A 22971-nucleotide genomic window follows, 5' to 3' on the forward strand; every position below is an offset into this window, starting at 1 on the left:
TAGTGCTGCCCATGGCCCCTATAGATCGCACAAGTCCCCCTGTGTTAGATATCTCCCCCATAGTGCTGCCCATGGCCCCTATAGATCGCACAAGTCCCCCTGTGTTAGATATCGCCCCCATAGTGCTGCCCATGGCCCCTATAGATCGCACAAGTCCCCCTGTGTTAGATATCTCCCCCATAGTGCTGCCCATGGCCCCTATATAGATCGCACAAGTCCCCCTGTGTTAGATATCTCTCCCATAGTGCTGCCCATGGCCCCTATAGATCGCACAAGTCCCCCTGTGTTAGATATCGCCCCCATAGTGCTGCCCATGGTCCCTATAGATCGCACAAGTCCCCCTGTGTTAGATAACGCCCCCATAGTGCTGCCCATGGCCCCTATAGATCGCACAAGTCCCCCTGTGTTAGATATCGCCCCCATAGTGCTGCCCATGGCCCCTATATAGATCGCACAAGTCCCCCTGTGTTAGATATCGCCCCCATAGTGCTGCCCATGGCCCCTATATAGATCGCACAAGTCCCCTTGTGTTAGATATCTCCCCCATAGTGCTGCCCATGGCCCCTATATAGATCGCACAAGTCCCCCTGTGTTAGATATCTCCCCCATAGTGCTGCCCATGGCCCCTATAGATCGCACAAGTCCCCCTGTGTTAGATATCGCCCCCATAGTGCTGCCCATGGCCCCTATAGATCGCACAAGTCCCCCTGTGTTAGATATCTCCCCCATAGTGCTGCCCATGGCCCCTATATAGATCGCACAAGTCCCCCTGTGTTAGATATCTCCCCCATAGTGCTGCCCATGGCCCCTATATAGATCGCACAAGTCCCCCTGTGTTAGATATCGCCCCCATAGTGCTGCCCATGGCCCCTATAGATCGCACAAGTCCCCCTGTGTTAGATATCTCCCCCATAGTGCTGCCCATGGCCCCTATATAGATCGCACAAGTCCCCCTGTGTCAGATATCGCCCCCATAGTGCTGCCCATGGCCCCTATATAGATCGCACAAGTCCCCCTGTGTCAGATATCGCCCCCATAGTGCTGCCCATGGCCCCTATATAGATCGCACAAGTCCCCCTGTGTCAGATATCGCCCCCATAGTGCTGCCCATGGCCCCTATAGATCGCACAAGTCCCCCTGTGTTAGATATCGCCCCCATAGTGCTGCCCATGGCCCCTATATAGATCGCACAAGTCCCCCTGTGTTAGATATCGCCCCCATAGTGCTGCCCATGGCCCCTATAGATCGCACAAGTCCCCCTGTGTTAGATATCGCCCCCATAGTGCTGCCCATGGCCCCTATATAGATTGCACAAGTCCCCCTGTGTTAGATATCTCTCCCATAGTGCTGCCCATGGCCCCTATAGATCGCACAAGTCCCCCTGTGTCAGATATCTCCCCCATAGTGCTGCCCATGGCCCCTATATAGATCGCACAAGTCCCCCTGTGTCAGATATGGCCCCTAGGCTGCTGCCCATAGTAAAATAAAACCCTCTTTCCTTATCTCCTCCAGCGCTGAGCTCCCTCCTGTCTGGCTCGTGCTTCTGTTCTTCCACTTCCTGGTTCTCAGTGCGGTCATGTGATCGGCACAGCAGCCTGAGATCTCTGCCTGATCACAGTGGAAGCAGGGACACGGGGAGAAACGCTGCAGGGGTAAGTAAAGCTTTTTTATTTTAGAATGAGCAGCAGCCTGGGGGCCAAATCTAACACAGGGGTGGGCATGTGCGATCACACTGGGACGCAGGCTCATATAATATGCACTGCTGCCCCAGCCCCTCACTGCGTGCGATTTCAGCACCATTGGAGATGGACAGCGGCTGTGCATATTATATGAGCGGGTGCAGGAGATCAAAGGCTCTGCAGCCCGCAGCGTTCCCATGTGCTCCAGAGCTGCTGCCCCCACCTCCCCTGGACGCTGCAGTGTACATATATATATACACAAACCCCCCCCCCCCCCCCCGTATATCCGGCGTATAAGACGACCCCCCACTGTAGCCATTATTTTAAGGGGGTAAAAAGTCGTCTTATACGCCAGTATATACGGTATATATATATATATATCACACACACTTCTCCCTGTGCCCTCCGGTGGGCGGTCCCAGCAGCTGTGCTGCACGCTGTGCTCCTCTGCCACCTGCCGACACTCACAGATACATTCTCACACATACACACACAATATCGCACATACGCGCGCACACACACACACAACATCCGGACATACCACATGATTCCGGCCATGTGATCCTCTGGCAGGTCCTGGAAGGTCACTGCACGCAGAGTGCACAGTATCGCCACCGAGAAGCAAGCGATATCGCCGGATGTTGTGAGTGTGTGGATGCGATCTGTAGAGTGTGTGTGTGTGTGTGTGTGTGTGTGTGTGTGTGTTCCGCTGCAGGACCTTGAAGCGCTCACCTGCTCCCGGTCGGCGTCTGGTAAGTATAAATCGGGGGTCTTCTTTCTTCTCTCTTCTGGGGGTGCCCGCTGCCTATAATGAAGTATCCTGCAGTGTCTTTACCTCTTTCACCGCTGCATGACACTTCATTATTGACCGCAGCTAGGTCTTATTTTCAGGGGATGTCTTATATTAAAGCTCCCCTGAAAACTCCTGGGAGGTCTTATTTTCGGGGAAACACGGTGTGTATATATATATACCCTTTTCTGAGACCTGTAATGTTTTCATATATGGAGCAGTGTGAGGTCATGGTATTTGTGCAATGTGCTGACGTTTCTATTCATACCATTTTATGGTGCAGATGATCTGTTGAGCCATTTTATTTTTGATGTAAGTGCGGCAATAAAAATGGGGGGTGATTTAACCATTTATATATTCACAGCAAAAAAGGGCAACAGTGTTTACCTGCCCAGGTCACAGACACAAATGCAGTAACAGGATGCAGCAAAACATTTTAACCCCTTCACCCCCGGCCACTAAAACACCCTAATGACCGGGCCATTTTTTTGCAATTCTGACCAGTGTCACTTTGACAGGTTATAACTCTGGAACGCTTCAACGGATCCTGGCGATTCGGAGATTGTTTTTTCGTGACATATTGTACTTCATGTCAGTGGTAAATTTAGGCAGATATTTTTTGCGTTTATTTGTGAAAATTTAGGAAATTTTGCAAAAATTTTGAAAATTTCGCAATTTTCAAACTTTGAAAATGTATGCCTATAAATCTGAGAGATATGTCACACAAAATAGTTAGTAAAAAAAATTTCCCACATGTCTACTTTAGATCAGCACAATTTTCGAAACAAATTTTTTTTTCGTTAGAAGGGGTCAAAGTTAATCAGCAATTTCTCATTTTTCCAACAAAATTTACAAAAGAATTTTTTTTAAGGACCACATCACATTTGAGGTGAGTTTGAGAGGCCGAGGTGACAGAAAATACCCAAAAGGGACCCCATTCTAAAATATGCACCCGTCACTCTGTTCAAAACCACATCCAAGAAGTTTATTAACCCTTTAGGTGCTTAACAGCAACCAAAGCAATGTGGAAGGAAAAAATGAAAATGTTACTTTAGCCATAAAATTTTAATTTTCACAAGGGAGAAAAAAGAAAGTGCACCCTACAATTTATTGTGCATTTTCTCCTGAGTACGCCGATACCCCATATGTGGTAAAAATCAATTGTTTGGGCGCACGGCAAAGTTCGAAAAGGAAGGACCACCATTTGAATTTTTGAACACAAAATTAGCTGCACTCATTAGCGGACGCCATGTCGGGTTTGAAGACCCCCTGAGGTGCCTAAACAATGGAGCTACCCCACAAGTGACCCCATTTTGGAAACTAGAGCCCTCAAATAATTCAAATAATTTTTCTAGATGTTTGGTGAGCACTTTGAACCCCTGGGGGCTTCACAGAAGTTTATAACGTTGAGCAGTGAAAAGAATTTTTTTTTTTTTACCACAAAACTGTTGCTTCAACTAGGTAGCTTTTTTTTCACAAGGGTATCAGTAAAAAATGCACCATAAAATGCATTGTGCATTTTCTCCTGAGTACGCAGATACCTCATATGTGGTGGAAATCAAATGTTTGGGCACACGGGAGGGCTCGGAAGGCATAGAGCGCTATTTGAATTTTTGAGTGCAAAATAAGCTGCACTCATTAGCGGACGCCATGTCGGGTTTGAAGACCCCCTGTGGTGCCTAAACAACGGAGCTCCCCCAAAAGTGACCTCATTTTGGAAACTAGAGCCCTCAAATAATTTTTCTAGGTGTTTGGTGTGCACTTTGAACACCTGGGGGCTTCACAGAAGTTTATAACGTTGAGCCGTGAAAAGAAAAAAAGAAAATGTTTACCACAAAACTGTTGCTTCAACTAGGTAGCTTTTTTTTCACAAGGGTATCAGGAAAAAATGCACCATGAAATTTATAGTGCATTTTTTCTGAGTATGACGATACCTCATATGTGGTGGAAGTAATTGTTTGGGTGCATGGCGGGGCTCAGAAGAGAAAGAGCACCATTTGACAGCAAAATTGGTTGGAATCATTAGCTGACGTAATGTTGCATTTGGAGACCCCCTGAGGTGCCTAAACAATGGAGCTCCCCCACAAGTGACCCCATTTTGGAAACTAGACCCCTCAAGGAATTTATCTAGATGTTTAGCGAGCCCCAAGGGGCTCCACAGAAGTTGATAATGTTGAGCCATGAATACAATTTTTTTTTTTTCCACCACAAAACTGTTACTTGAACCACGTAGCTTTTTTTTTCACAAAGGTATCAGGAAAAAATGTACCATAAAACGTATTGCGCACCATTTGACTGCAAAATTGGTTGGAATCATTAGCGGACGCCATGTCATGTTTGGAGACCCCCTATGGTGCCTAAACAGTGGAGCTCCCCCACAAGTGACCCCATTTTGGAAACTACACCCCTCAAAGAATTTATCTAGATTTTTGGTGAGCCCCTTGCACCCCCAGGGGCTCCACAGAAGTTGATAACGTTGAACCGTGAAATTTTATTTTTTTTTACTACAAAATTTTTGCATCAACCAGGTAGCTTTTTTTTTTAACAACGGTATCAGGAAAAACTGCACCATAAAACGTATTGTGCAATTTTTCCTGAGTACGCAGATACCTCATATGTGGTGGAAATAAATTGTTTGGGCGCATGGTGGGGCTCAGAAGAAAAGGAACGCCATTTGACTTTTCAAACGCACAGACGCGGTGCACTGATCGGCCGCTGCAGGACGCACGTTCGGATGAGATATAAAAAGCGTCGGGGATACGGAAAAAAAGAAAAAAAGTCACGCCAAAAATTGAACAGGGATGCAGATCCATTATGTGCATCCCTGATCAGCGCTTGGCAGGACGCACAGACAGATGCGATACAAAACGCGTTGGGGATACGGAAAAAAAAAAGTCACGCCAAAAATTGACCACGGATGCAGATCCGTTATCTGCATCCGTGATCAGTGCTCGGCGAGACGCACGAACAGATGAGGTGTAAAAATGGACAGGATACAGGGAAAAAAAAAAGTTATACTCACAGTACCCAGAAAATTAGCAGGAGGATCACTTACCAGAAGAACTGCAGGAGGAACAGAAGGCAAGCAAGATAGACAGCTGTACAGGAGCAGCAGGCAGGACGTTGGACAGATCAGCAGAAGACCCAGGAAGAAGGACCCAGAGATGGAGGCAGATGTGATCGGGCCAGTGAAGACCTCGGACGACCCGGTGAAGGCAGGTAAGAGGACGTCGAGGGGAGAGGGGAGGGGGAGAACAGAGGGGGATACTGGAGAAGCAAAGGAGGAAGGAAGCAGAATAGAGATGACAGAGGAGGCAGATCGCAGGGGGAGCAGATCGGGGCGGGGGGGGGCAGATCGCGGGGGGCACGGGCAGGGGCCATCACGGGAGCACGCACGGGCTGCAAGGGGAGCGGAATACTCACGTGGAGCAGGAGCAGAGCGGTGACATCAGCAGCAGCGGTGGCGTGGTACCACAAGTACCAGCCAGTGCACGCTGCAGACATGTTGGGGGAGGCTCCCCAGACCAGCACAGGCCTGGGGAGGGCGGCCACCTGCAGATCAGGCCGCCCCACTGCACACTGATTGGAGCGATTGCACGTCATAGCACGATCGCTCCAATCAGTGCTGCAGGGGCTGGGGGCGACATGTTTGAGATCCACCTATGATCTGCTGTAGCTGCTACAGCAACTCATAGCTGGATCTCACAGTATCGCACTAATTCGGGCATTATTTTTGCCGAAATCAATGCGAACGATGTGGTTGGCGGTTCAGATTTGAACAGCCAATCACATCGATCGTCGATGGGGGTTGGCGATGCCACCCCCCCTGGGGTCAAGCAAAGGTCCCTGCTGTAAGAAACAGCAGGGGACATCATTTGAAAGCCGTTGCTATGGCCACGGCAATCAAATGAAGTGTAGGCCGTAAAATTACGTCCCTGGTCGTTAAGTCACGTTAAAAATAGGACGTAATTTTACTGCCCGCGGTCGTGAAGGGGTTAAAGATTGAGGCAACAGGTGCAAAAAACTGATGAAGCAACCACTGCCAATCCATGGAGGGGGTGATTGCTTAGTATTAATGTTGCACATAAATGACTTGTATAGGGCGCCGTTCACACATGTAGGTGCACAGTGTCTGGCCTTCAGCCTATTGATGACACCCATACTATTAGACTAGGCGGGCTGCCCTGCACTATATAGGTGCACCATATAAGACCCTAGCTTACAAGGCCATTAAAAAGGTCCTGGCTGAATCCTGTATAAAGACATGATAAATGCAAAAGAAAAACAAAAACATTAAAAATATACAAGTCATTATGTAAAAGCGCTAGATTAGTGTTCTAAAGGAGGAGATAGGCATTGCAATGTAACAACGACTTGCTGTGCACACGCTTTGTCATTTGTAAAGAATGTAACACTTCCTGTTTGGAAAGATTCTTGGAAGCTGCTCACTACTTTACAAATAAAAGTATAAGAAAACTGTGGCAAAGCCACTGCAAAGAGAACTGAAGAGACAACAAAAAAAAAAACACACTTAAGAGTCTTCTGCTTGTGTCCCGGGCGGAGGAGGGGACGCTGCGCTCTCCCACTGCTCGGGTCCGGCCGCTGCTGCTGCTCGGTGGTGGCTCGAGCTGTGGGCCGGATCCCGGGGACTCGAGCGGCGCTCCTCGCCCGTGAGTAAAAAGGGTGTGGATTGATTGTGGGGATTGGATATTGTCCGTGACGCCACCCACAGTCGTGGTGATATTGGTGACACCACCGCTGCTCTGGACGGGGATCCCGGGAGCGATGACAGGGAGCAGCTTGGATGTTAGTTCTCCCCTCCGTGGGTAGGGGGTTGGTTGTCCCGGAGCCCGGTGATGGGGTAGGGATGGATTGCAGTTGGGTTACGGGGCCTGGTGAGGTGCAGGGACGTGGGGGCAGCGCTGTGCCGTACGGCACTGTGGTACTCACTCAGCCAATGATGAGGACACAGTTCTCGGTAAAACACACGGCTGGATGGACGGGTCTCACAGACGGCTGCGGTGTTTCTCCTCCCGGCAGGTTGATGGTGACTGCCTTTCCCTGCACCTGTGTAACGTGTACGGTTCCAATGGGTTCCCACCGGTAACCCGCTCCCCTGCTTGGATGGGTGCTGAAGGAGCCCCTTTTTCCCGCAGGCTCTGGCCCTGGGAACTTTAGCCTTGGCGGTGACTGTGTTCCCCTCTCTCGGTTGGACTGTTGCCTTCTGTCGGGACTTGGTTGCTGGGAAACCCAGGTTCCCTTCGCTAACGGATTTGGCAAATTCACGGCGACTCCTAGCCTTGCCGGGGTCCGTAAGCCCCTGCCGGATGGTGCTGGCTTCTCTTTGCGTACCGGTCCGGTACCGCCGGGCCACCGCCCGTCCACGATCCTTACGGCTAGCTCCAATAGGCCACTCCTGCAGACGGTCACCACCGTCTGCCAACCTTGCTGATCTGTCCGGGCCACACACCGGGACCAACTTCAGGCTGCTTAACTGCCACTTTCCTCCTTCCACTTCCACAACTAATCTGCCTTACTTTTCCCGCCTCCAGGACCGTAAACTCCTCGGTGGGTGGGGCCAACCGCCTGGCCCACCCCCTGGTGTGGACATCAGCCCCTGGAGGAAGGCAACAAGGGTTTTTGTCTGACTTCGGTGTGCCTGACTGGGAGTGTGGGGTGTGTTGGTGTTGTTCTGTGACGACCTGGCTTGTCCAGGGCGCCACACTTGTAATATTTGGTGGGTACGCCATATGCACACACCCACAGCCTCTCCATCAACCGCATAAGAGATTCACTGACCTCTGCATCCTCTCCGAAGAAGCGGTATTTGTAACCACATTCAACACACAATATGGCGTCTTTATATTTCTCCTTTATTTCCATGTACTGCTCCTCCAGAGGGGTGTAAGGACTTTTTGTTCTACGATTGGAGTGTTTGGTTTCTGAACCTGCTGCTTGTTCTTGGTGTCTGGAAGAAGGAGATTTAGTTGGCGTCTTTAAGATGACTTTTTCTGCCTGTAAGAAAAAAAAAAAAAACACAAAGTTATCGAGACCAATGTAATCCAAAAACGGTAGACTTAATTTTTTTTATCTTATATGACACTTGTATATTTTCCTTTAAGAGTATTAGGGCTCGTTCACACGCTAGGTTTTTCAATGTGTTTTTTAAAAGGGTACAAAAATTGCAATTTACAGTACCAGCAAAATTAATGACATTTCTGAAATCTCATGCACACGCTGCTTGTGCGGGTTTAAACCAAAGCATTTTTTTTTCTTTCAAGCCTGCAGCAAACGTCAATTTTTTCAGCATTATCACCCATACAAAAATCCAATAAGGAAGGAAAAAAAAAAAAAAAAAGGAACAGAAAATGCATCAAAAATGCACATATTTTAAATAACATTTTTTTCATTACATGTTTGTTCTTTTCCGCAGAGAAATGTGTTGCAAATATTCCCCGTGTGCACATACCCTAATGAACAGGACCTCATTACACCTGCAGCATGCTGCGACTGTTTTCTCGTCCGTTTAGGGCTGAGAAAATAATCGCTCATGGGAGCTGCCCCACAGGGTAATATTGGTCCGAGAGGAATGCAATTTTTTTATCACATTCCACTCGCACAGTTTATCTCGCCGTGTGTCCTAGGCCTAACAACAATGGCGAACATTACGGAAGGAACACAGGCAGGAGAGGCATTAGTGTTGTGTATCCAAGTATTTGTGCTCAGCTTTAGTATTGTTAAAGCAGTTTAATAGACCTCAAGTGTAAATTGTACGGTACCATAGCTATTTATACACTTTCTATTCTATTTTTTTGGGGTTAGGTGAGGTAAAAAACAAACAAACAGCAATTAGGTTTGTGTTTATGTTAATATTAATATCCAAAACCCACAAAATAGCTAACAAATAACATCTCCCATATGTCCACTTGACATCAGCACCATTTTTTAAATGCCCTTTCAGGTTATGTGCACACAGTGCGCTTTTAATCGCTTTTTGTATGCAGCTTTGTCACAAAACTGCAAGCAAACCCTAATGTCAAAGTGAGTTCTGAAGAGTAGTGCACACATTGAGCTTTTTCTCCTTGCAGATTTGGTGCAGAATATCTGCAGAATGTCAAAACTTTCAGTGTTTTTTGCCTGCATTTTTTTTTACCATTTAAAGCAATGGAAATAAAGTATAAAAACCGCAGCAAATCCACACATTTTTGAGCTGTGCTTTTCCTGCAAAGAGATGCAAAAATGGTGCAGAAATTTCTGCAACCAAATACGCAATGTGTGCACATAGCCTTACTTTGTTAAGATGTTAGAAGGGTTAGAAGTTAAGCAACAATCTTGTTTTTTTAACAAAACTTACAAAATCACTTTCTTTCCAGATCTATTGAGTTTTGAAGTGAATTTGAGGTGTCTGGTTTTTGTTTTAAAAGAAAGTGATACCATTATAAAAATTGAGATCTGAAGGCCTAAGCCACACGGCGAGAAAAACGGTGCAAGTGGAGTGCGATAAAACATCACATTCCACTTGGACCAATATTAGCCTGTGTGTCAGCGCACATGAGCGATTATTTTCTCAGCCCTAATCGGACCGAGAAACCAATCGCAGCATGCTGCGGGTGTAATACGAGACTCTTTCTCTCGCACCCATTCAAGTGAATGGGGCGAGAGAAAAAAAAAAAAAAAAAAAAAAAAAAAAAAAAAAAAAAAAAAAAAATCGCACTGCACTCGCGGTACACCGGTGTACTGCCAGTGCAGTGCGAGAATGGCAATAGCCGACTACGGAGGAGAGAGGGCGATAAATCCCTCCCTCCCCTCCTCAGTGCCGGCCCGCCCCTCTTCAGCACTGGCCCGCCCCTCCTCAGTGCTGACCCGCCCCCCGCAGCTGAGGTCCGCTCGCACAAATGGACCTCAGTCACAGGGACACTCGCATGACACTCCGCTCCTGCTGTGCTGCCAGCGTGAGCAGAGTATGTCATACGAGGATCGCACTAGTGCCCCGTGTGGCCCCGGCCTAAAAGTATTCACACTGCATTTAGGACGTTCTTAACCCTGCAACACTTTACAGTAATTAATGTAAAGTGGAATAAAAAAATGAATAATTACTGTCATCAAAAAAATGTTGAATTAGATTTTAACAAGCTGCAATGAAAGAAAATGCAGCAAAAAAAAATTGTTAAGCATCTTCTACGGAACACACAATCCAAACCAAAATGTGGTCGGCATCTAGTGTTTGGGCGCAGATAGGAAGAAGCACTATGGACTTTGAGCATTGTTTCAGAATTGATTGTGGACACCATGTCACATTTTCTGAGCTCCAAAAGGTGCCGAAACAGCAGAAACATCAAAATGACCAAATTTTGGAGACTACACCCCACAAGAAATATATCTAGTTGTAGTGACCTTTTTTGAACCACAGGTACTTCATGAAACATTAGGATGAGCAAATAAAAAAATTATGTTTTATTCCAAGAAAATGTTGTTTTAGCCAAAATGTATTCTCTTTCACAGCGGTAGGATGAGAAAATGGATGACGTATTTAGTAACATTCTCTATTCAGGGTACGCCGATACCCCATACGTGATTGGAAACTACTGTTTGGGCGCACAGCAGGCCTCTAAAGATTCAGAGAGCCTAAAGGGGGCTTTACACGCTGCGACATCGCTAATGCGGAGTCGGGGTCACGGAATTTGTGACGCACATCCGGCCGCATTAGCGATGTTGCTGCGTGTGACACAGATGGGCGATTTTGCATCGTTGCAAAAACATGTAAAATCGCTCATCGGTGACATGGGGGTCCATTCTCGATTATCGTTATTGCAGCAGTAACGATGTAGTTCGTCGCTCCTGCGGCAACACACATCGCTATGTGTGACGCCGCAGGAACGAGGAACCTCTCCTTACCTGCCTCCCGGCCGCTATGAGGAAGGAAGGAGGTGGGTGGGATGTTCCGGCCACTCATCTCCGCCCCTCCGCTTCTATTGGGCAGCCGCTCAGTGACGTCGCTGTGACGCCGCACGGACCGCCCCCTTAGAAAGGAGGCGGTTCGCCGGTCACAGCGACGTCGCAGGGAATGTAAGTATGTGTGACGGGTCCGGCCGATGCTGTGCGACACGGGCAGCGATTTGCCCGTGTCGCACAACCGATGGGGGCGGGAACGCACGCTAGCGATATCGGTACCGATATTCCAGCGTGTAAAGTAGCCTTAAGGAGAGGAAACCCCCTAAAAATGCCCCCGTTTTTAAAAATCACATCCCTCTCAGAATTCATGTAGACATTTAGTGACCTTTTTGGACCCAATGGTGATTCTCAAAAGTTTATAATATGATTTATAAATGAATTAATTATTATGAATTAGCCCCTAGTTTGTAATTTTTTAGAGATAGAGAAAATGGACCCCACATTTTCTAAAACAATATCTCCTGAACATGTCAATACTCCATATGTGGTCAAAAGTTTTATTTTTTGTATTGTTGTAGTGTTATTTTGATGAAGATCTAATCTTTGACTGAAACGTCACCACTTATTTACACACAGTCTTGAATTAAAGCACTTATGATCAAGTACTCCCCTGAGTGCCGGATTTCTTTGATACTGTATTAAGGATTTGGATCTTTCCTAGGCACTTCTATACGCAGAGTGCCGTATCTTCCTCTGTATTTTTACATCAACAATACAGCAGACTGACTGCAGCAATCACAGACGCTGGCACAGAGGGTGGGTGGGGGAAGCAGTGAATATTCATGTAGTTTAATGAGTTGGCCAGAAAAAGAGTCTGACTGCTGCCTTATCTTTGGGGAAACACTATGTATAATTGTCTTGCTCTTACCCCCATTTTGCTTCCTTTTTGCAGCCCTCTAGCCCTTACGACAACCATTTTTCAGTACAGAAGTTCGGGTCCCCATTGACTTGTATGGGGTTCGGTGTACGGCGTCAAGGTCAGGTCAAGTCCGATTCCCGAACTTTTTTTTTTTTTTCAAACAGGTTCATCTTTATTTATCAACCAAATTACAGTCAGAAACAAAAATGACACACACAGTCAGGTTCACTATGTAATTTTGCCGGAATTTTTTGGAGGGTATGAAAACTATACATTTCTGGAAAGGTTATTGTATAAGCAATAAGAAAAACAATGTTTCCATTTGCCCTGACTCCTATGCGGACGCCATATTGGATTTCACAAAATGGCTGACTTGACATCAATTTTCTTTTATATATATCAGTTTGTAAATAATATAAACATACTTGATTTTAAAAAAAACATACATTTTCAGGGCAAAGAAATGCAAGGGTACCCAAATAAATACTCTAGATTGAACTAAAAATTATTTTTATTTATTTGGTATTATTATTTGTTATACAAGTTGTCGTTCACGAACAATATACAGTATAATGTTTTTAATTTTGTTAGCCCCCGAGACTTTTTACATATCTCCACCATCACTGTTTTCATCACTTTCATACTGCATCTGGGTGTCCTCGTGTGCCAGATCTGGAAGCAGCGGTAAGGCTCCGATGTTAGTAAGTTGTTTGCTTTCGGACAACAGTGAGTTGTATCCTGCCCACACAGGAATATTGCTCGATGCTTTCTGTTGTTGCTGAATTCTGGAAACAACAGTAGCAACAACCCATCCAAATTGCGATAGTTGGTTGGAACCCGATGATTTCTTGCTTGTGACAAAGTCTTTTGTTCTCTTGGTATACTGTGCTTTTGGCTTGTCACAGGGCTTCATATGTACATGGTATGGAGTGACAGAAAGTGTGGGCATCTGTTATGTTCAAGGGTGGTGCAACAGGTTCTCCAACAATATCTGCTTTTTGATATACAGCAGTTATAGTTCCATGTGTGGTTCCTTTCCCATCAGGAGTATCCTCTGCAAAGTCCGTGTTATCTACTACAAACAACACAAAAGCGCCCTTCTTCAAGAATGGTGGAACGTACAGACCGTTTAATTGTCGGGTGCTTTCTATAACAGCATTGGCCAAAGCAGTTTCCATTCGTTGGGTACAGCCATAAGGGACACAAAACCCATGTGAACCGAGAAGATTCATCAACATCTTATCGCGGGTTTTGTGATGAATAGTCAGAGCCAGCCCCGGGACCTGTGGGTTTTCTCGTGCATGGTGTTGCCTGAATAATGAGGATTCTGTTCTTGGCTTGTAGTTGACCAGACGGTTGGATTTGAATCCATACATGATGTTCTGACACATAGTGAGTGATGCTCGGTCAACATTGGTCCTCTTTTTAGTTTCAAGGCTGTCAATTGGTCGTATCATGATCCAGCGGATGGTGGAGTATAATTCAGCTGGAACGTCTTGTATGTCACTGGTGACTTCTATGGTGTTTTTAACCGTGGCTGCCTTTGTAAAATTTGCGATGCTTTTCCTTATTAACTGTAGAAAGCACCCGACAGTTAAGCGGTCTGTACGTTCTACCATTCTTGAAGAAGGGCGCTTTTGTGTTCTTTGCAGTGAATAACACTGACTTTGCAGAGGATACTCCTGATGGGAAAGGAACCACACATGGAACTATAATAACTGCTGTATATCAAAAAGCAGATATTGTTGGAGAACCTGTTGCACCACCCTTGAACATAACAGATGCCCACACTATCTGTCACTCCATACCATGTACATATGAAGCCCTGTGACAAGCCAAAAGCACAGCATACCAAGAGAACAGAAGACTTTGTCACAAGCAAGAAATCATTAGGTTCCAACCAACTATCACCATTTGGATGGGTTGTTGCTACTGTTGTTTCCAGAATGCAGCAACAACAGAAAGCATCGAGCAATATTCCTGTGTGGGCAGGATACAACTCACTGTTGTCCGAAAGCAAACAACTTACTAACATCGGAGCCTTACCGCTGCTTCCAGACCTGGCACACGAGGACACCCAGATCCAGTATGAAAGTGATGATGACAGTGACGGCGGAGATATGTAAAAAGTCTCGGGGGCTCAAAAAATTAAAAACATTATACTGTATATTGTTCGTGGACGACAACTTTTATAACAAGTAATAATACCAAATAAATAAATAAAAATAATTTTTAGTTCAATCTAAAGTATTTATTTGGATACCCTTGCATCTCTTTGCCCTGAAAATGTATGTTTATTAAAATAAAGTATTTTTATATTAGTTACAAGCTGATATATATATATCAGAGAGATAGAGCTATACCGTGTTTCCCCGATAGTAAGACACCCCCGATAGTAAGACGTAGTGGGGGTTTTGGGGGGGGTCGGCTAATGTAAGACGTACCGCGAAAGTAAGACGTAGTAAAAATTTTTTTTTTTTTTTTTTTCCTCTTTACAGTACAGTTACAGCGGCCGAGCGCTCAGCTGAGCGCCCTGACATGCCGCCGGCAAAGCGCTCAACTAAGCGCCCTGACATGCCGCCGGCAAAGCGCTCAGCTGAGCGCCCTGACATGCCGCCGGCAAAGCGCTCAGCTGAGAGCTGACACATGCCGGCGGTCGGGCGCTCAGCTGAGCGCTCGGCTACCGAGAAATGTTGAGATGTTGCAGTAATGTTGTCCGTGGTCCATCAGGACCATGGACAACATACAAAATCACACAGCCTCAGTGCCCTGCAGCCGCTGGTGGTTAAGTTTCCTTAACTTGCGGTACACTTAGGGCGCAATCGCGGCAAGTCCCCATACGGTACATTGCATGGAGACTTGCTGCGATTGCTGTGGGATTTTTTCCAATATAAGACATACCCCGAAAGTAAGACATAGTGGCACTTTTGGGGGTAAAAAGAAAGTAAGACACTGTCTTACTTTCGGGGAAACATGATATTATATATATATATATATATATATATATATATATATATATATATATATATATATATATATATATATATATATATATATATATATATATATATATATATATATATATATATATATATATAGAAAATTGATGTCAAGTCATCCATTTTCTGAAATCCAATATGGCGTCCGCGTATGGTTCAGGGCAAATGGAAACATTGTTTTTCCTATTGCTTATACAATAACCTTTCCAGAAATGTATAGTTTTCAAACTCTCCAAAAAATTCCGGCGAGGGTCGAAATCGAAACATAGTGAACCTGACTAACAGATTACATAACAGTGCACCCGTAGTACATGCCCTACAAAAGTTATAAGTCACTAAGTATGTATTAATTTCAAATGCTCTACCCATAACAGAGATACTCCCAATATTGTTAGTAACTATATATGCGCCAGTAGCACACAAATCACCCCACTCCAGTAGATTTATCGTCCGGATAAAAGAAGAAGACCTTTTTCCCCACACTATTCTGCAGCAGTGCCAAGGAGGGACGACCCGGATTATCCAACCACAACCCCTAAATCTTATAGGACTTCTTTAATGCGTTTCTTTGAAGGTATACTCCCCTCTCCAGCCGAAGTATAGCGTTTATTCTTACCCTAAGATCCCCGATGGCCGGGGGAGTCTGATCCAGCCAGTGGTAGGCCAACAGTTTCCTGGCCTGATATAAGAGACGCAGAATACTGATCATCATCGGTGAACCCAGGTCCACCCCCTCCTCCAGGAGACCCAAAATCCATGTAACAGGTCTTGGCTGTAGATTTATATTAATACTGTATATTAATACTATAATATCCAATACTGCCCTCTAGTAGTCTTCAATGCTCCCACAGGACAACATCATATGCAGCAGATTAGCATTCTCTCTCCCACACCTAGGACAAAGGTCATCCATCCGGATCCCCATCTTATGAGGCAGACTACGTGTCCTATATACTCTATGCAATAAGAATACCTGCGACAGTCGTTGGCCCTCAGACACAGCAAGGCTTGTCACCTGAGCTCCAGAGTTTAGCCTGGCCTGTCCGTAGCTGTGACATGAACTGAACCACAATCGCCGTGGAATCATTCCTGCAAATCCAGAGTACAGTCCAGGCAGCACCCCGGCGCTCAGGTGAGAGCTCCGGAGATCAATGCAGGTAACCGTGGCCAGGCCTGGTATTACTGGAGGTTCCTCCGGTAGCCAGTCCAATTCTGCCTGTGAGGGTCCCTTGGAGCTTCACCCCTGGTGCTGTGTTAAGTGTGTGACTAACGCAATGTATGAAGTGGGTAGGCTGATGCATTTCAAAAGTAAGGCACCCTTCCCCTTTTCAGACACGGGCAATGCATAATCAAATGACCTGTCTATACACCCATAGATTTGAGACCTGATAACGGCTCTAATAGACTTAAGACATTAAAAAGAAGGAAAATGTGTCGGATCTATACACTGAAGACACTCAGTTCATTGGGCTTAAATGAAATAACAGAGATGATCTTATACACTAACACCACTAGTGAGGAAAGAACATCTGGTTTTTGTAAAGTATCACAGCACAATCTTCAGACTCTTATTGTAATGAACTATATATTCATGTATGCATTGTGGGTTATTATGGTCATTCATTATATAACTATGATCATATGTCACCAATAATAGTGTAATACTATAGGTGATATTATTATGGCTATAATAGTTCCTGTTGGAGAATTTTGAAGAAATCATGTTATACTTCTTTATTATCCACCTATTAATCTGCCGCCCATTCAATATCACTTGTACAACTGAGGCACATGCGCGATGTTAGTGTTGGCCCTGCCACTTCAATAGCTGACAAGGTATTGAGCGGAAGTGCGATTATGGAGATTGTTGTTTACCCTACTCATGAGGAGAATGGTAGGCAGCGCCCGCATGACCCACACTGCTCATCACTGGTTATGCTGTTTTCTAGGAGAGCATTTATGAGGTCAGGTTCACTTTAGTACTCGCCTACTGAAAAGAAAAAAAAAAAAAAAAAGAAGGTGTCAAGCGTCTCCTGAGGTTTCATCTATACGTCTGCCCAATCATGTCCTACCCATTTATTGATTATTTCACATTATGGGAGTATCCATCCTGTGGTTCCCATTGGGAGTCTGATGAGATCTTTCTAAGCAGGTTATTTAACGAGGGTTCCTTGTTCTGTCTTTATGGAGTTGTTTATGGTCTTGTATTTATTATATGCTATCATCTCATAATAAAGAACTTATTTTGAGTTCTATCATTTTTTAAGCAAGATTGTAGGTTAAATAATGGTAATCGTTTGCCTTATCAGTGGGGAGTCTGGCTGTGTCTGACAACTGACTCCCTGCCCACACAGCTGCCTCGATCTTCTGCAAGCTGCTTACTCTGCAATAACGTCTTCAAGTTTGCTCATACCACCGTACATATCAGACAAAGGCTATCTAATTTTTTTTTTTATAATAGATAGTGCTCGAACCAACATTATTCATCAGATGCCATTCAGAGGCACATGATAGCATTCGATTATTACGGATACATTACAATTTTGTAACAGGAAAATGTAAATGCTCCTGTAAATGATTAATAGTTGGAGAGTAAAAAAAAAAAATGGATGATTAGTGAGAAAAAAAAATCATACCACTTTTCTGGATGAAAATCTGACCCTTTTTTTAAACTGTCGAGTGACGCTAGCCTTAGAAGGTCACTGCAGATCAGATTAAAGTGAAGATGCCAGACGTTTATAGCCTAAGGGCGGCCCAGACATGGTTAAAGGGAACCTTTCAGGTTCAATATGCACCCAGAACCACGAGCAGTTCTGGGTGCATATTGCTAATCCCTGCCAAACCATCCCTGTATACACTAGCATTGATAAAGAGATCTTTGGAAAAAGTATTTCTAAAGATCTTTTATCATATGCTAATGAGCGAGTGGACTAGTCCCAAGGGTTATAGTTTCCTGGCTTGCCGGCTCCATTAGCATGTTAGTATGCCTCTGTGAATGTGCTAACATGCTAATAAATACGCAGCATCAGGTGACGATCTCGCTCAACTCTCCGCTGCCATCATGTCAGACGCTGAATTTCGGCTCAGTGCGCATGACCGCGGACTTTCGGTCATGCGCACTGAGCCGAAATCCAGAGTCGGACGCGATGGCGGCGGAGAGGTGAGTGAGATCATCCTCTGACGCTGCACATTCATTAGCATGTTAGCACACCCACAAGGGCATACTAACATGCTAATAGAGCCGACTAGCCAGGGGTACTAACGCCCAGGGGACTAGTCCACTCGCTTATTAGCATACGATAAAAGATCTTTAGAAATACTTTTTCTAAAGATCTCTTTATCTATGCTAGTGTATACAGGGATGGTTAGGCAGGGATTAGCAATATGATTGCATATTGGACCTGACAGGTTCCCTTTAATCCCCACAACATTACCACACAATGCATAATAAAAGCTTTTAAAAGTCACAAAAAACTTACCCCGGGAATAGGAGACTTTACTGCTTCACCTTTGCTTTCTGTCTTCACTAACCCATCGTCGATCCCGGCAGAAGTGGTTTCGCTCTCCGGTACTTTTAGGACAGGATCATCGCTGTTCTGCTTTCCAGAATCGCTGGAAAATTCTTGTAATTTGTTCAGCGTGAGGCGGGAGATGATGGATTTACCACAGATTATTTGCTCTGAAATAAAATTGACCCAAAGTGTAACTTTTTTCTACTCTACTTTGAACCAGTTTTGATAGATCTCCCCCAAAGTGTCTGGAGTTGGGGGTCATGTAACATTATTACAAATCCTGAGCGATGGGCTTACCTTTCTTTTCCACAGCCATGCAACCACTCCCCTCAGCTTCCTGGTGGCTTTTTCTCCTTTTTGCAGGGGGCTCATCATCTTGGGACATGCGGGAATTTCCCACCTAGGGACATTAGTTACAGGGTTTTTTTTAGTTGCCAATATGATACCACAAAGACATAATACAGTTGACCCGTCAGTCCAAAACGTGGCCCCGTGTATCCACAGCAGAGACTACACATACGGTCAGCCACCCTCGAAGGGCAAGAAGAGCCCCTTCCTCATTAATACAACAAATATCAAAGTTTAACCCCTTCCCAACTGGGCCATTTTTTCATTTTTATCTCGTCATTTTTTTCTCCTTCTTCCAAGAATTATTACTTTTCTTTTTTCTTCAACCTATTGACTTAGCTACATGGGGGCTTATTTTTGCAATCCAAATTTCAGATTTCAATGCACGATTTTACCGTATGATGTACTGAAAAAAAAAAATGGTACAATAAAAAACTCCCTACAAAGTTGGGTGAGATGGAATTAAAAAAATAAAAAAAATTAATATATATGATTCCAACTTAATTTGATTTTTTTATGGCATCAATTGTGTGGTACAAAAACATTCTGGTAACATTTTTAGATATCTATTAATGGTTAAAAGAAAACTTTGTAAAAAAATAAATAAATAAAAAGTTGAATATTATCACAATTTTCTGAGACCCATAACTTATTATTTTTCTGTTGATGGAGCGGTGGGAGTATGGTATATTTTTTATTGTTTCCTTTTAACGCGTTGTCCACTACACGAACAACCCCTTGTCAATCCGCATGTTTACTTCTTTAACCTCTCCCCCCCCCCCCCCCCAATCATGGTTTTCACCTTAAAGGGAACCAATCACCAGGATTTTCATATATATAACCTAAAGCCAATGCTATACTGGCACTATCAGGCTGAGTCTATACATACCTTTAGTTGTCAGCTCAGATGTTTAGGTTTTCAAATCCAAGAAGGTAAAGTTCATTAAATCGTCAGCTTCTTGATTGACAGCAGCTGAGGAGCAGATAATATCTGGGGGGTGTTCATAGTTATCCCCTCACCCTATTAGAATTAGCATAAGTATTATACTAACGATTCACTTTTTCTCTTGCAGGACCTGTGTGAGGTCATACCCATGTGACCAGAAGGGGCAGTGCCTCAGCCAACAGAAAAATGTTGCCTAGTTGGTATCAGCTTTGTTGGTTGAGGCCCCGCCCCTTCTGGTTACTTGGGTATGACCTCACACAGGTCCTGCAAGAGAAAAAGTGAATCGTTAGTATTATACTAAGTCCGGCGTCACACTTGCGATTGACACGCATGACTGCAATGTGAGAAAATCTCGCAATGCACTCAGGCCAAATGTTAATTAATGAGGCAGCTCAAAACTGCTTTTTTTTCTCAGCTCAAATCGGACTGAGAAGGGAAAAAAATAAAAAAAAAAATAAATATTCACAACATGCTGCGATTTCTAGAGTTTCTCGTGTGAGACTCTCCAATGCAAGTCTATGGGTGCGAGAAAAAAAAATGGATGTCACACGGACAGCACACTGATGAAAAGTGAAGAAAAAAAATGGTCCTACTTTCCAGCATGAGAATTGGACCGATTTTTCAATTGCAAGTGTGACGCCAGCCTTGTGCTAATTCTAACAGGGGGAGGGGATAACTATGAATTCCTCCCCAGATATTATCTGCTCCTCAGCTGCTGTCACTCAAGAAGCTGATGATTTTATACACTTTACTTTCTTGGGTTTCAAAACCTAAACAGCCAAGCTGACCACTACAGGTATGTATAGACTCAGCCTGATAGCACTGTCTTTATATATAGTATAGCACTGGCTTTATATACGAAAATCCTGGTGATTGGTGCGCTTTAATGACAAGGCCATTTTTTACAATTCTGACCAGTGTTACTTTGCAGTTATAACTATGGAAATGCTTCAATGGATCTCAGTGATTTTGAGATTGCTTTTTGAAGACATATTGTACACACATTGTGTTAGTGGCAAATTTAAGATTATACTTTATTTTTTGTATTGTACTTTAGCCCCAAATTTTGCATTTTCACAGGGGTATCTAGAGAAAATGCACCATAACATTTGTTGTGCAATTTCTCCCGAGTACGCTAATACCCCATATGTGGTGGAAATCTACTGTTTGGGCACACGGCAGGGCTCAGGTCACAAAATTGTATGGAATCATTAGCCATGCTATGTCGCATTTGGAGAACCCCTGAGGTGCCTAAACAGTGGAGCTCCCCACAAGTGGTGCAGAAACTAAAGCAAATCCAGCACCTTGGCAGGGAGACTCGAGTGATAAAACTCCAAACTTTATTGTATCAAAATTAAAATACAAAAATACAGACCACTATGTGGGGGGACAAAAAAAAAAAGTAATCCACGGACAGAGGAAAAATTCCTACATGTTTCGACCAGTAGAGGTCTTAGTCATGACTGAGCTGGAATTCTTTTCTATTTACTCCCCACAAGTGATCCCATTTTGGATATTAGACCAATCAAGGAATTTACCTAGATGTTTGGTGAGCACCTTGAACCCTCAGGCGTTTCACAGAATTTGAGCTGTGAAAATGAAAAATGAACTTACCACAAATATGTTGCTTCAACCCCAAATTTTTGATTTTCACAAGGGTCACAGGACATAATAGACCACAAAAGTTATTGTGCAATTTCTCCAGAGTACACCAGTATCCCACATGTGGTATAGTTTATGGATTTTATACTTTAATAATGGGTCAAGACAGAATTATATAAAGGTTCTTAAATGTTCTTTATTGTAACAAACTGTATATGGCTACAACCATGCAAAGCCTTTCATGTTTCATTGCATTCTTGTTTTTTTTTTTGTTTTGTCTGTATTTGGGGGTTTGCCTTCGTCTGCAGCCCTTATTGTATTCAACCTTAATTTTTCAATAAAAAAGAGATTAAACATAAACTTCTTTTGAGGCACAGTACAAAGTGAAGAAGGGAAGGAGCGCCATATTGGAGTGCAGATTTCGTTGGAATTGTTTGTGGGTGCCATGTCACATTGGCAGAGCTCCTGAGATACCAGAACAGTAGAAATCCCCCCATAAGTGACTCCATTTTATAAACTGCATCCCTCAATGAATTCATCCAGCGGTACTGTTTGGGTGCACCACAGGGCTCAGAAGGGAAGAAGCGACATTTGATTTTTGGAGCACAGATTTTCCTAGAATAGTTTCGGACTCCATTTGCAGAATCTAAGTGCCAGAATAGCAGAAACCCCCCTCAATTAAGCACATTTTGGAAATTATACCCCTCTGGGAGTTCATCTACAGGTGTAGTTACGATTTACTCTCTGGAAAACACCCATGGTGTCAAACGCAGTGAATACTGCAAAATTAAAAATTGCAAATAAGCCCTTGTTATGCCTAGTACATTGTAGTGCCCAGTTCATGCTTCTGGAAACCTGCACCCCTTAAATTAAGCCTGTTCTCCTCACTACAACAATGCCGAACATGGGGGACTCAAAAGTGTGTTTTTGTGGGTTGAGTTGACTGCTATTTGGTGGTAATTTGGGCTAGAGAACATTTTGGATGAGTTCACATTTATCTTGTGCTCTATGCTGAGCACTTACATCAGGGTTTCCATCTATATCTACGAAATACATGATTCAGGTGAAACCCCCGACAGATCCATCCACTAATGAGACAGCAGAGTAAGGCCTAAGCCACACGGCGAGAAAAACAGTGCGAGTGGAGTGCGATAAAACATCGCATTCCCCTCGGACCAATTCTAGCCTGTGTGTTAGCACACATGAGCGATTATTTTCTCAGCCCTAATCGGACCGAGAAAACAACCCAGCATGCTGCGATTATAATGCGAGACTCTTTTTCTC

General features: G+C 44.3%; 1 protein-coding gene across 1 annotated transcript in view; it reads right to left on the reverse strand.

The window, feature by feature from the left end:
• The window catches only part of MSH3 (mutS homolog 3), a 267619-nt gene that overhangs the window by 240188 nt on the left and 4460 nt on the right, over window positions 1–22971 (reverse strand). Inside the window, exons 2-4 of the mRNA XM_075325143.1 lie at window positions 19089–19191; window positions 18759–18958; window positions 8269–8484 (exon numbers count right to left, since the gene is read on the reverse strand). Coding sequence (XP_075181258.1) covers window positions 8269–8484; window positions 18759–18958; window positions 19089–19191 — 519 coding nt within the window. The remainder of the gene's footprint in view (window positions 1–8268; window positions 8485–18758; window positions 18959–19088; window positions 19192–22971) is intronic.

This window comes from Anomaloglossus baeobatrachus, chromosome 1 (assembly GCF_048569485.1).
Source record: "Anomaloglossus baeobatrachus isolate aAnoBae1 chromosome 1, aAnoBae1.hap1, whole genome shotgun sequence".
Lineage (NCBI taxonomy): Eukaryota > Metazoa > Chordata > Amphibia > Anura > Aromobatidae > Anomaloglossus > Anomaloglossus baeobatrachus.